The sequence below is a fragment of the Filicampus tigris genome, chromosome 2, assembly GCF_054856515.1.
Source record: "Filicampus tigris isolate MCC_2025a chromosome 2, RoL_Ftig_1.0, whole genome shotgun sequence".
Classification (NCBI taxonomy): Eukaryota; Metazoa; Chordata; class Actinopteri; order Syngnathiformes; family Syngnathidae; genus Filicampus; species Filicampus tigris.
In genome coordinates, this window is record NC_141218.1 from 24,923,332 (window position 1) to 24,936,866 (window position 13,535).

Consider the following 13,535-nt stretch of genomic DNA (forward strand, 5'->3'; position numbering starts at 1 on the left):
CACAAATATCTGTAACACATTTAAGACTTTTCCAAAATGGCCTTATCAATATTTTTTTGAAGATGTCTTCTCAGAATAAAAAGGTCAAATTGATGAAACAATGTGTGACGAAGCTTAACTATGCATGTTTTAATTTGCTTTTGAATGATGGGACATTAGTAAACAAGTTCTACAACGTTACACAGTAGTGAGATGTTACACAGCGAACAAACATTTCATACAAAAAAAAAGTTATTTAAATAAGTTGATAAAACTTGCCTTGACCATTGCCTAATATTTTGCATGGTCACAATTAAGCTACCAACTTCACTCAAAACACAGACCAGTGCATTGACCCACTTTTTCACTTGGAAAATTCTAAGGCAGTCTACATTTTACCTTATTATGGATTAAAAAAAAAATACTGGAAGGTAGGTCATGATTAGAAAAACAACATACAGTAGATCTGTCATCCATGCTTCCTATCTTTCACTTGTCTTTCTTGCTCTCTGAACTTTGCTCCTGAGTGTCCGCATCGGGCTCCACCTCCTCTTGCCGGGAATTCTGCTGCTCCTCTACCTTCAAACCACGACTCTTGTTCAGCTTCTTGGACTTCTGGAAGCGCTCATTGAGATCAAACTCTCTGATGATGTTCTCCTAACAAGGGGAAAACAATATTAGTGGGGCAAATTGTTCGCCGCGTTACTACTCTGGCTCTCAATGCAAGCCAAACCTCATTGAAAGTCCATGAAATAGCTCTGCCTTTACTATCCACTGCTGGACGCCGCATAACTTCCTGGCCACCTTGGAATAACACCAGAGAAGGAAGCTGCTTGGACAGAGGGGATGTACTCACTTTGTACCTGGTCAAGAGATTTACTTTATTAATACATTTCAATGAAAGATCCACGGATGGGATGGTTTCAAAATGTGCTCTACATTTGCCGTAACTGTGCGTATGAGCAAAATTATTGGGACGCTTGGCCATTATATCAAAAATAAGTGAAAATGCGTTGGGTAGAAAGTACCTCTGTGAAACCTCTCCATAACGTCCAATATCCACCTTCCCAAACCTCAGCCCAGCACAGTTGTACCTGCAGATACACACCACGCAAACCTCTCAAAGCCATACACTTGGCAGATTCACTTGAAGTCACGGAGGCATATATAGTTGTGCAGCAGGCGAGCCTAGCACCTCAGTCTTTTGTTTTCTAATTTTGAATAAGTCATCTCTTACTTGAGCGAAAGGTCAGCATAGACCGGCGCGAAGGACTGGCAGTCAGACGACCAGTTGGCGTAGAATTCAACAATCCAGGTGACACGACTGTCTTTCTGCAGCTCCTCCTGGAAGGAAAAAAAGAACATGATATATTCTCCAAAGATTGAACAGAAGCGACCCATAACATTTACAGAACTCTGAATGTGATACATCCAAATCAACTCACATCAATGGTCTTGTCACTGAAGTACTTGATGTATTCGGGGCCCATGTATAGCGGAGGCTTGCATGTCATGACAAATGCTGGGGGAAAAAGACAGTTGCATTTAAAAGTTGATAGTCAGGGGCGAAATATACATTCTCATCGTGTCCCTTCAATTCCTTCAAAATCTACACGTGCTTCATAATTGAATGATTCTGGGAGAATATTGGAAATGGTTGTGACAAAGCCACTGACCGACACACAGTGCGAGGTAGAGGATGCCGAGGCGAATGTCCAACCGAAAAAAGAGGATGACGTTGGCCACTTTGCTGAACAGGAACAAGTTGCCAATGTGCTGCTCCAAGGTGACTGCGGGTGGGGGCGGAAACAGTTGATACAAGGTCAGAAGAAGTCCTTCAAGGGTAATGTTTACACAACAATGGCCTGCTTTGTTTGTAGTGGCGAGGCTTGCTTGGGGGTGACAACTGTGAAATGGTTACACATTATATTGCACACTGGTTAAAAAATGACAAAAAATAGGACACAATTGGCCCGTGTTAGAGCAAAGTCAAAAGTTTAGCGTGCAATTGTTCTAAGGTCAATTCTGGTGCTAATATGGGGTTTCAGTTACACTTAAGGGTTTACAGTGAGTATATTACATTAAAAATACATTTTAAAACAATTTTAGCAATTTACTTTACATATAGCATAAGTTCATAAAGTACATAAAGTTGTTCATATCAGCGAAAACATAAGGCACACCTGTTCTAGCTAAATCCAGAACCCGAGCTTGATCAAACATTGTTCCTTCACAAAGATTACAATGCTCAGTTATTGAGCTGTTTCTAATATTTGCCCTGAAAGGTGTTATGTTAAATGAAAGTTATGCCATGTCATACCTCAATTACAAGACAAAGACACCATCAAGCATTGCTACTTGGTATCGGTGAGAACTGAACTGTAAGTACTTGGAGAAAAGTAGTATCGGGGGACAATTTAATGTACATGTAGACAAGCTTAACACTGCTTAATATCAGAAAACTGCTATGAATTGTCACCAAAATTCACATGCACATCACTGCTTATGCGCACTTAAACCTCTGAAAATAAATCACCAAAGTATTTCGGATTTTATTTGCATGAATGTTTTTCCTTCCCATACAACGTTCACTATAGAGAAAAAGCTTAACGTCACTTGATGTCAGAATACTACGACCAATCGCCTCCAAAATTCATGTGCATATCCCTCCCTATGACCACAACGATCTCTGAAAATATCAAAACGATCGCACGAATATTTGACATTTTGTGGACATTACCGTCTTCCTCTCTATAGGTGCGCACTCAAGCTTAAGTCGATTAACGAGGAAAACGCTTCATGTCCATAAATTCTAAAATATTGGGGCGAGTGCTTTGACAAGTTCAGAGACTTGTATGGGTTAGATGTAGAGATGTGCACATGAAATTTGGTGGCAATTGGTGGTAGCTTCCCAGCATTAAGCCACGTTAAGACTGTCCCTTCCCAATAGTCTCGTTCGAGGTGTTTTAATAAACTGCCATTGCGTGCAATTTTATTAAATGTGCCTAATGAATTGCTGGTGGGGGGGTGACAATATGCAGCACGCAGACGTGTGTGTAAGGGACGATTGCACTTACTTGCTCTTCTGTTTTTCATCATCACTATGGCACTGAGGAACATGAGAATCTCCACTTCTCTCTATATATGAAAGGGGAAAAACAAGAATGTACGCGAAGCAATTGGAAAGTAACAAGACGCCTCGATATGTATTTAGCTGCGTTACACGACCCGGCCTGGCCGAGTGGTACTCACCCAGTCGAAGTCGCACGAGTTGCCGTCCTCACGCTGTGTTGCCAGGTGCTCGCACAAACCGGGAGTCTTTCGGACAACCAAGAAAGCGATCGTCATGAAGAAGGAGGTGATGTAATAGGGTTTCAGCAGCCATTTGTAAATCTGGGGCAGGTGGTATAAGAAAGCGCAGACTCCAGTGATTAAACCCATTTTGGCCAAAGGGAGCTATCCAGCTGATGGTCGAAAGTCAACTGGAGGAAGTGACGCAGCGTTGCTTCCGCATTGCCACGCGCATGCGCAAAGCGAAGCGAACCCGTGTATTCTGGGTGTTGTGGCATACCGTAGTTTGGGCGCGTAATGCAAACTGTAAACAGAAGAAGAAATGGACGACAACGAAGCAGCAAAGGAAAATCTGTCAAATGATAACTCAGCAACAGAACACCGCACTAATGAATCCATGGGGGAAGTTTCTTCGCAGGGTGTAAATTCAGAAACAGCTGGTGAACCATCCAAAAATGACGAACCTCGAGGCAACAGGTTGAAGTTGTACAATAAAGTAATTGAGAAAAGCCTCGAAAAGTTCATGGACTTCGCTAGGTAAGATATTATTATTTCTTTTGAATAACAGATTGGATTAATACAGCAATCTGGATTCGGATTTTTGTATGATAAATAAATACAATGTGTTAATATGCAGTGTTGTGGATAAGGGCAAGCTGGGCCCTCGCTCTCTGCTGACTAAACATATCAGATGCACTGACCTAAATTCTGATTTTTGGCTCATGAATTGGTAATAATTTATTCCTGACATGGTATCCACTATCCAGAACAGTAGTACTGTCCGATATTCAGTTACGGATGTAACTTATTTGGGGCTGTTTCCAATCATATTTAGCGTTTGTCTGCACATAAACAAAGCGCTGACCCTCTATGATGTCACCATTTCCGGTCCTTCGATTAGCAGCCAACTTCGATTAGCAAACTGCACACATGAATACATTTAACAGTCAGCATCTATTTGAAGATACTGTATTTGAATGTTCAAAGTTTGTGTCATGTTTTTACATGAATATGTGAACTTTTATATATTGATGGTTTTTGAAATCGAGATATGATAGTGGTGGTGTTTATTTATTCACAACTGAAGGCCCGGGAACCATATACACAGCCTGCCATGTTGATATTTAATATGAATAATGCTGAATTATTCAATGTGGTGGAACTATAACGAGGACTGCATATTCTCATACTCCATGGCCATATTATTGTAACACTTGTATATTTTATTTTAAAACAGTTCTGACAGGTTTTCCAGCATATTCCATCAGTTCTACAAGATGAACCGTCAGAGGATGGAAAACATTCATAAGCAGTTTGTAGATGAGTTGCAGAGAGCTATAAAGGTAAGTGCTCTCAGCCTTGTGGAAATTAAGTTAATAAATAAACATTCACATTTGGATAGAAATACAGTACATTAATAATGCACTCTAAGCATTTATATAAACTATCTAAACACACATACAAATAGAAATTGCATTTTGCATGATAGGAGGAACGTGGAAGGAATTTAAATCAGTCGAATGTTCTCTCAGACAAGCAGAAACTAAGTTAACTAACATACATTTTGATAAAAACACACAATGCATTCAAACCATGAATATAAACCTTATACATTTAGAGAAATTGCATCTTAATGGACATATGAGAGGATTGACATGGATATAGTTCACTTTGAAAAAACCTTCTGGCAGGGATTGGTATCGGCTGCCATCGCAAGTAACTTGAAAATAAGGCTAGTATTTGCCCGACACCAGGCAAGGTCTCAAAATTAGTCAATTAATTGACAAATAATCACCAAATTAATAGACAACAAATCTGACAATCGATTAATTCTAATAATTGAAATTCATTGTTTATCTTAAAATTGTCCACATCCTCTGATTTCAGCCTCTAAAAAGTAAATATCTGACTTTTGTAGTCATACATTAAAGCAGACAGATTTTGTGTTTAATCAAAGTAAGACATTTGCAAAATTATGCTTTTACTTTGGAGAATAATGATCAACTTTTTAAAGTATTTATTGTAATTTGAAATACATTTTTTGTTGAATAAGTATTTATTTTTCGGTTCCTATATTTAAGCGCAGCGTTAACATTCAAAAGGTGCGTGAAGTTACGTTGGCTTTTGATAATACTTTTCAGGTTTACAACCTATTTCTCGTTTTGATGAACACTTGGACCTATGATGTTACTGTGTTTTGATGTTGGTCATGACGGTGGTAGTTGGAGAGCTATGTATTTTTTTATATTTTTTGTGACTAGCGAGTTGCAAATCTGTGAGTGTTCATGGTTATGCAGGCGAACTCAGTGACACTGTGCCTAGTGGTATTCATGGTGATTTACATTTTATTTATTGTGGTGTATTGCTTGTATACATAATTACTTGAGTGTTTCTTTCCCTGTAAAGGATGATATCAGCAAACTGAATGAAGAAGCGAGAGTAGAGCACAAACTCAATGATCTGGACAAACTGGAAAGTGCTGCTAAAAACAATCCTGACCCTGCATGGTTGGTACATAAGAATAGAGACTTGAACTGCCATTTTCTCCATTTCTTACAATAGTCGACTCATTATAGTTGTTTTTAAGGCAGCTAGGATGCTGTCTTCAACATTTTTGTGTTTCCCACTTCATTGTCTTATTGCTTGCTACAAATGTAGTATGTTTACTGTAAACTGTTGTCTATTTATCCAACAGTGTTGTTAAAATTCTAATAATTCAGCACATCTCTATCCACCTCTTTTTTTTAGGCGCCCCTCTGGGGTTCCAGAACAAGACTTCAGCAGCTTTATAATTCCCTTCTATCAAAAGCAGGAGGCTTATTTGCGACAGAAGCTCAAAAATATCCAAGCTGAGAATGCTGCCCTCGCACAAAAGGTTCAGGCTGGCAGGGAGAGGATTGCTCAGACCGAACATCTGATTTCAACAGCTGTTGCCGAGTGGGAGGTGAGAAAGAAAGTGGCAAAATGTTTAATATGGCTGAAACATTACAACACTCTGCAAATTGTTCTGGCTTGTTTTTGTACTTTACATGAATCATTGAGTGGCAGCACGTGGCCAAATGGCTAGCATGTACAGGTCTGAGGTTCAGCATTCTAATCCCGGCTTTAGCCTTATTGTAGTGGTTCCCAACCTTTTTGAAGCCGAGGTTCGATAACCAAAAGTTATATTTGCAATTTAATCATAATTCTCGGACAAATCAAGTGAAATTGGACCATTTCCCATTCCCATGGCACCAGTGGTTATGTCTCACAGCACACGAAGGTACCACAGCACCAGGTTGTGAATCGCTGCCTTGCCAATTCAAATTTCATATATAAACATAAATATGATGAAATTAAGGAATGGCTTGAACAAGATATAAAGGCCAGAAAAAAATAAATCTGTACTTTGCCACATTAACACCCAGCTATCTTAACTAGTACTGTTTTCATTTTTATAATGTACCTAACCTGGTCGGGAGCAGGTTTATCTCAGTGAACCTTGAGTTTCTCTCTGCCTCCGCCCTCTTTCCGAGCCACACACTCCATTTCATTTCCTCAACCATTCAGTTCTCAGGCGAGTTTTGGCGTAGCCTAGTTCTGCCGTCTGTCATTTTAAAAAATTGGAGTCAGTATACGAGAAGTCCATTAGGCACAGTATCACTGAAAAACGTTTCTGTTGAATTTACTCAATTTTATTTTGAGTTTGCACGATATATAATCATATGGATTAAGAGATTTTTTTAAAGTAGACTATACATCTACGAATATAAATGTATCTGGATCCAGATGATATTATTTTGTGCAACCACTTGACGAAATAAAAACGAGTAAATTTAACACACCATTTTTTTCCAGTGTATTGGAGACAAACGTGACATGTCCTTATGATAATGATCCCGTACGTGGATGAAGGTGCAGCATTAATATGCAGAGAATTAAATATTCATTGGGAGATCAGACTGCGCAGTGATGTTTTAGCATTTCCAGAAAATTATCTTTTTCCAACCATCATTTTTGTCCGTGTACCCCCATGAGATTATGCCGAGGTCTTAGCTGTTTGAACAATGTTTTTAAATTTCATCAGCTGTTAAGTGTGCTTGTCACCCGCGAGATGGCACCTAAATGAAATAAATTAATAGGCGCAAGCAAGCAGTTTTCCTATGTTATATTATTGTGAAGCTTCCGCATATATTGACCCGAACAGTGATGTTCTCCCACGCCCTCCCTCGTTGCCATGGTGACTCGGTAGTTTTGGTGCACACGCTTAACTGATTCAAGCTTGAGTTAACTGATTCAAATCAGATGTTCTCAGATTAGATCAACTCAGACTTCAGTATTAGACTCAGTTTGATGAACCTTCTTTGTAAAATAGACCTCTGGTACTCCAACTTTCCCCAACATTCCAAAAACTACAAATGCTATAGAAAATGTATGTGACACAACGATATACTTTGTATTTATTCTTCATTCATCTGTGGCTGGTGCACATGAGCAAGTCATTTCCAGGTTACACTAAAAATAGGACTGTCCCACAGTTTTTACTTTTCTTTTTACATGTATCTCTATTTTTATTTACTATTTTGTGTGTGTGTATTACTGTATTTGCAGGCATCATCCACCGAATTTGAAAGCCTGGCATCTTCATTATGCCCTGCAGATGTGTTTGATGTATGACCTTCAAAATAATTGTCTGATTTAATTGATACAACTGTATATATTGTGAGGATAAGTGGCTTGGCTAATGGATGGATGGATGGATGTTTTTCTCAATAAAATAAGACTGATGAAAAGCATGTGGTTTTGTAGTTTCTGAATACTGTACTATACTATGTAACAGCATGCGCACACTGACCAGGTATTACGGTATGCTGCCACTTTACTCTCGGCATTACGTGAGAACGTCACAAAGATAATATTTCAATGGGAAACAGCACCGTTTTCTGGCAAGTGCAAACCAATCCGTTTACAACGAGATAATTATAACAACAGCGACAAGTATGACGGAAATGTTCTCAACATTATTTGGTCAAAATGAAACTCAGGGACCCCCCGGTTCGTCTTCTCTGGGTTTCGGACCTGGGAAACCTCCGCCGCCTCTCCCGCAAAATCAAGTGTCTGTGGCGGGTCAGATGCCACCACAGCTCGGGGATGAGGGGCCTCCTCTGCGCAAGTCTGGAGCCATGAATGAACCCTTCTACTTATTACGAGAACTACCGAGTAATGTATCATTATATGAGCTTTGCTTGATTGAAAAGTGTGCTCTGTGTTTAACGAGGCGATGAAAATAACCGACCTGTTATTTTAAAGTAGTTTGTAAACAATGCTAACGCAGCTAACGTCAGGCAAGCAGCTAGATTATCATTTCTTAGGGCAAGTGCCATACGGCACAACACCTTTAAGACTACATTTCTACATGTATGCATTCATTGTTTTGACATATTACTGTTTGTGTCGCCAGACGATAATAGTGTTTATTTACGATCATGTACAAAACAAAATTGACAGCGTAATTAACATATGCATGTTTTAATGTGGACCACTTATGTTTAGTTGGGAACGAGTTGACTGGGAATACCAACCTCATCACGCACAACAACCTGGAACACGCCTACAACAAGTTCTGTGGGAAGAAGGTGAAGGAGAAGCTCAGCAATTTTCTACCAGAGTTACCAGGTGGGCCATGAACGCATAATAACACTATGCACCAACAATTTGGGATATTCAGCTTTCAGCACAATGCCCTCTTATTCATCCTATTAGGGTTAGGGTTTGTCCCACCATGTGTATTTAGATGAAACCTGCTTTTTAATGCACAACGCTGCCATGGCGGCAATATGATAAAAGCAGATAAAACTAAAAGCATGTGGTATTGTTTCATTTTGACTGCAGGTATCACAGTATCTTTTTAGTACCAGTATACTCTGCCGCCCTACATTTGAGTACGTAGAGGATCCCCAACCAGGCTCGTATATGGATGGAGTATTCACTATAAATCCAATGAGACAGACATACATGAATTTCTGTAACACTTGTCCTTATTCGAGTCACAGGTAAAATTAGCCTATCCCAGCTGACTTTGAACGACAAGTGAGGTACAACCTGGACTAGTTGTGAACTGAATGCACGGCTCATAAAAATCAACCTAACACATATGGACAATTTCAAGTATTCAGTTAATATAACATGCATGTTTTAGTATGTGGGAGGAAGATTGAGAACCATGGAAAGCTCACACAGGCACAGGGAGAACATGCGAACTCCACACGGGACGGCCAGAGGCGAGATTCAACTCTGAGGCAGATGTGCCACTCCACTGCCGTGCTGCCTCCCCAGGGAGACCTGTTCACCCTTTGAATCGTCCTGCTCAGCTTCAAAGCTAGAGTTGTCAAAATTAGTCAAGTAATCGCGATCATCAACAGCAAATGTAATTGTCAACGTCGTTGCTTATTTTTTATAATGGTCTATCACTGCTCCTGCTGCCTTTGTGTGTGCCGCACATGCGCAGTAGTGGTAAGCCAAGTCATCCGTGATGTAATCAGAAGCACTGTGACAGTGTCATGGCAAACCGGTGTTCGAGGTGCATTTCACTAAAAGTACTTAATGCACTGCAAACCTGTCTTTCATGGCAGCACGGCTATGAAGGAAAAGAAAAGCACGTTATGTTCCTTCCATTTCTGACATCAAGACAGTCGTGTCTGGAAGCTAACCTTAGCACACGCAGTTTATGTTGTCTTTACTGTAACGTAAAACTATGTCATTTGTAGTTACACTAATATATTGTATATATTAGTCAGTGAACTCCCTTTTAACAACCAAAATGTTGAAACACGAACATCTCTCTCTTGCTCTCATTACCACACTCACGAATGGAAGTGATGCGTTTACGAACTTGGAAACAGGAGCACTAAAAGTAACAGATTGGCGTGTTTGCCTCACGCACGCAGTGGCAACACAACAACAAAAAAACACATAACCCAGTTCATTACAATATATTACGTTACTGTGCTAAAAATATGTTCCTCCTAATCTTTAAAGCGGAAGTCAACCCAAACATATATTTTTTAAGAATATAAGAAACGGCTGACCTGTTTTCTGAAGCTAAGCTGTGATTGGTCGTTACCTGAGCCCTGAGTAGTTGTGATTTTCAGTAGACAGAAGAGACAAAATGGCCGCCCCCAGAGATGGCTAAAAACGGACTTAACTCATATTTCATATTAATCATATTGCCTTATTTCAACTAGTGGCCTGCATAGAACATATTCTTGAATTCAATATGTTTGTATTGACATCCCTTTAAGGATTTCATTTTTAAAAATGATTTTGTTGCAGGTGCATAGTACCCCGTTTTGATTTTGTATATCAATTTATACATGCTAGTGAGTCAAAGTAAAACATTTTGAATATATAAAAGTTACATAAAAACAAAATAAAACCCAATACAAGTTTTGATTTGCACAAGTCTTGCCCTCATTTTACTCATCTGAATTCACTATCTTCTCCATAAAAAAAAAAATGATGATGCCTGAGAAAAGTGTTCACGGTATCCCCTGTCCGAACTCCCGAGCCCCCCTCCTAGGAGGCGTGCACCCCGGTTTGAAAATCATTGCCTTAAAGAATTCAAGCTACAAGCTAATGATAGTGATATAAGAGCAGCTGCTTGCTGGTGCGATGTGCCGCGACTTACACATGATCCGATTAGTCGCCTAATTGCGACTACTATTTGATGAGCAAAACCGTTGTTTGTGGTATTGAATGCTAACGTGTCTCTCTTCCTATTTGTCGCAGGTATGATCGACTGTCCCGGAAATCAAGATGGGAGCTCGCTGCGATCCCTGATCGATAAGCCACCAGTGTCTGGAAACTCCTTCAGTCCGCTCACCGGCGCTTTGTTAACAGGCTTCAGACTACACACGGGGCCGGTAAAGATCAAGTACAATGCTTTCTTGAGGCACCCGTGGATCCAACTGTTGGGACACTGCTCTCATCGGTCAGCTAATTAGTCAGGGTTTGGGGTCAACTCCCTAGTTCCCATTTGAATGATAGAGGAGAGCTCTACCAATGCATTTTCTGTAAAGCTAACCCAGTTTGTATGTTCTCTCTGTGCTTGCGTGGGGTTTTCCAGGTATTTCCTCCAACATTCTAAAAACGTGCATCAGTAAAAAAACAAAACAAAAAAAAAAAAACTTCTTAGAGTGTATCTGGATCTGTGTGTTTGTCTCTTTTGCAGCTCCCAGAACAGTACCGACTGATGCACATACAGCCGCCAAAGAAGAAGAGCAAGCACAAGCACAAACACCATCGCCCGCAGGACCCATTACCACAAGGTAGGACCATCCACCACTCGCACACATCAGGGTTTTTAAGATGTCTTCTCAACCGGAACCTTTGCGACGCAGCGGAAACGCCGTCAGACACCGACCCCAAGAAGAAGAAGAAAAAGAGGGACGACGATCCAGATCGCAAGAAGAAGAAGAAAGATAAGAAAAAGAAGAAGGTAAGTAACACAATCGCACACAAAAAAAAGACACTTCCATACATACCGCATTTTTCGGGGCACTTAAAATGCTTGAATTTAGTCAAAAATTGAGACAGTTGTAATCCCTGTGCACCTTATGTATGTATGTATGGATGTCGGCCTTTTTCTGTTCACCGTCTTGAATTCAAATTCCTTCCTATTACGTTTGCCTTCTTATTCTCATCCGCATCTAATTGCTAAAAGGCGTCTGTTTTTGTCATCCAGGAACTAGAAGTACTTCCTGCTCCCATATGTAAGAATCGTGGGAAATGTAGTGATAATAGGCTAATACTGCAGTCAGATCGAACACAAACTTGAGTGTTTCTGGCGGCTGGTTTCCGATGTTACAATGTGGGACTGGCGCGAGGTAAATGACGCAGCCAGCTTCCGATAGCTGCTGGGACAAAAAAAAAAAGGTTGAATAGTTGTCAGTGCATTGACTTGTTTACAGCTGCAACAGTCAACCAAGATAGCATTTAGCATTAGCCAAAGTAAGAACACAACCACCAGATTGACTAGCGATGTTCAAACTTTTTTTTTTTTTTTTTTCATCCGTCAAAGGACCCTCTCCTGCGCTCGAAACATCGCCGGCTTGTTGCATGTGAAGACAATTTCAAAGAAACATGTCAAGTCCACACATGATTTTACTTTGCGGGTCACACAAAATGATGTCTTGGGCCAAATCTTGAGTTTGACACACGTGCATTAAAGGCTCATTTCGATTTTTATTTATTCCCCTTTGATTGAAAATTACATCCAAAAGCCAAACAGTGTAGCATTTAGGCTGATGCTTGTGCTTGTGCCAAATGCTTTGGCAATTGTTCTGCTTTGCTCGGCAGAGGGCAGCAATGAAGGCAGCAACCATCCAACGTCACCATCCCAGAATGCATTGCGCACGCCACAATAACATGGCGGCGACATGCAAAATTGTTTCTACAAAATGTGTTAAACTGGAAATTATTTTTAAATATTTTATCTTAGTTATGGTACTAACAACCAAATAAATATATAGTTCCTTTTAACAATCTATTGCATATAGAAAGAATTATGTAAATCAGAGATTGTTTGATGGCATTAAACCATCAGTTTGCCTTTTCAAAATGCATCTCTCCCCCTCTGGCTCGGGAGTTTTCAACGATGTTGTTGATATTAATAGTTGGTTCTCCTTCCTCCAGAACCGCCACAGCCCCGATCATACTGGCCTGGCCAGCTCACAACCCAACAGCAACAGCCTCAGATAGGCCCGAGCCCACGTGCGCATGCCTCGGAGTGACTGGGTCGTGTTTGTAACGATGCGTGTGTGTGAGTGTTGCACAGCTACTTGTATAATAATTCAAAGTATGCCAGTGTGGAAGAAAGATTGAGTGGAAAAGTACAAATGTTTGCGTGATGCATTCAGGAGCAGTGGGCACAGCAACACTCGGGACTCTTTTTGACAGCAAGCTGTGAGCTCTGTGTCGCTCTTTGACTTTGTTGTAATAATGTTTCATCCTATTTCCAACACCAATAAACTTTTGTTACAATCTCTATTGCTTGCTTCAACATATGCCTCATGGCTTAGATTTCTCAACAGTGTGCCCAGGTGCGTACAGTCAAGTCCAAAATGATTCATAATGAAGCCAAATAAAAATTCACTTTAATTCCGAATTTGGTGAGGGTATGAATATTTTTGGTCTTACCTGTGCACAGTGACACTGAGCCACATTGCTGTGTATTTATAGGCTAAAGTGTTTTGAAGCAATTGTAAATAAAACCTCTTCACACAAAG

The 13,535-nt window shown here is 40.2% G+C and overlaps 3 protein-coding genes across 3 annotated transcripts; 2 read left to right on the forward strand and 1 right to left on the reverse strand.

The window, feature by feature from the left end:
* Nucleotides 1-103: 103 nt before the first annotated feature.
* tmx2a (thioredoxin-related transmembrane protein 2a) lies at nucleotides 104-3,511 on the reverse strand. Its single transcript, XM_086020199.1, has 8 exons — nucleotides 3,232-3,511; nucleotides 3,057-3,117; nucleotides 1,656-1,769; nucleotides 1,425-1,501; nucleotides 1,217-1,323; nucleotides 1,008-1,073; nucleotides 713-842; nucleotides 104-636 (listed from the first exon to the last, which is right to left on the reverse strand). Exons 1-8 carry the CDS (start codon nucleotides 3,418-3,420, stop codon nucleotides 469-471), a joined length of 912 nt encoding a protein of 303 aa, XP_085876325.1. The 5' UTR covers nucleotides 3,421-3,511; the 3' UTR covers nucleotides 104-468.
* Nucleotides 3,458-8,045, forward strand: pmf1 (polyamine modulated factor 1). Its single transcript, XM_086020227.1, has 5 exons — nucleotides 3,458-3,807; nucleotides 4,508-4,613; nucleotides 5,677-5,777; nucleotides 6,019-6,214; nucleotides 7,861-8,045. Exons 1-5 carry the CDS (start codon nucleotides 3,593-3,595, stop codon nucleotides 7,924-7,926), a joined length of 684 nt encoding a protein of 227 aa, XP_085876353.1. The 5' UTR covers nucleotides 3,458-3,592; the 3' UTR covers nucleotides 7,927-8,045.
* An 84-nt stretch (nucleotides 8,046-8,129) lies between these two features.
* med19a (mediator complex subunit 19a) lies at nucleotides 8,130-13,534 on the forward strand. The gene is made up of 6 exons (XM_086020212.1): nucleotides 8,130-8,469; nucleotides 8,803-8,925; nucleotides 11,038-11,171; nucleotides 11,480-11,576; nucleotides 11,649-11,746; nucleotides 12,943-13,534. Exons 1-6 carry the CDS (start codon nucleotides 8,250-8,252, stop codon nucleotides 13,006-13,008), a joined length of 738 nt encoding a protein of 245 aa, XP_085876338.1. The 5' UTR covers nucleotides 8,130-8,249; the 3' UTR covers nucleotides 13,009-13,534.
* The last annotated feature ends 1 nt before the right edge of the window (nucleotide 13,535 follows it).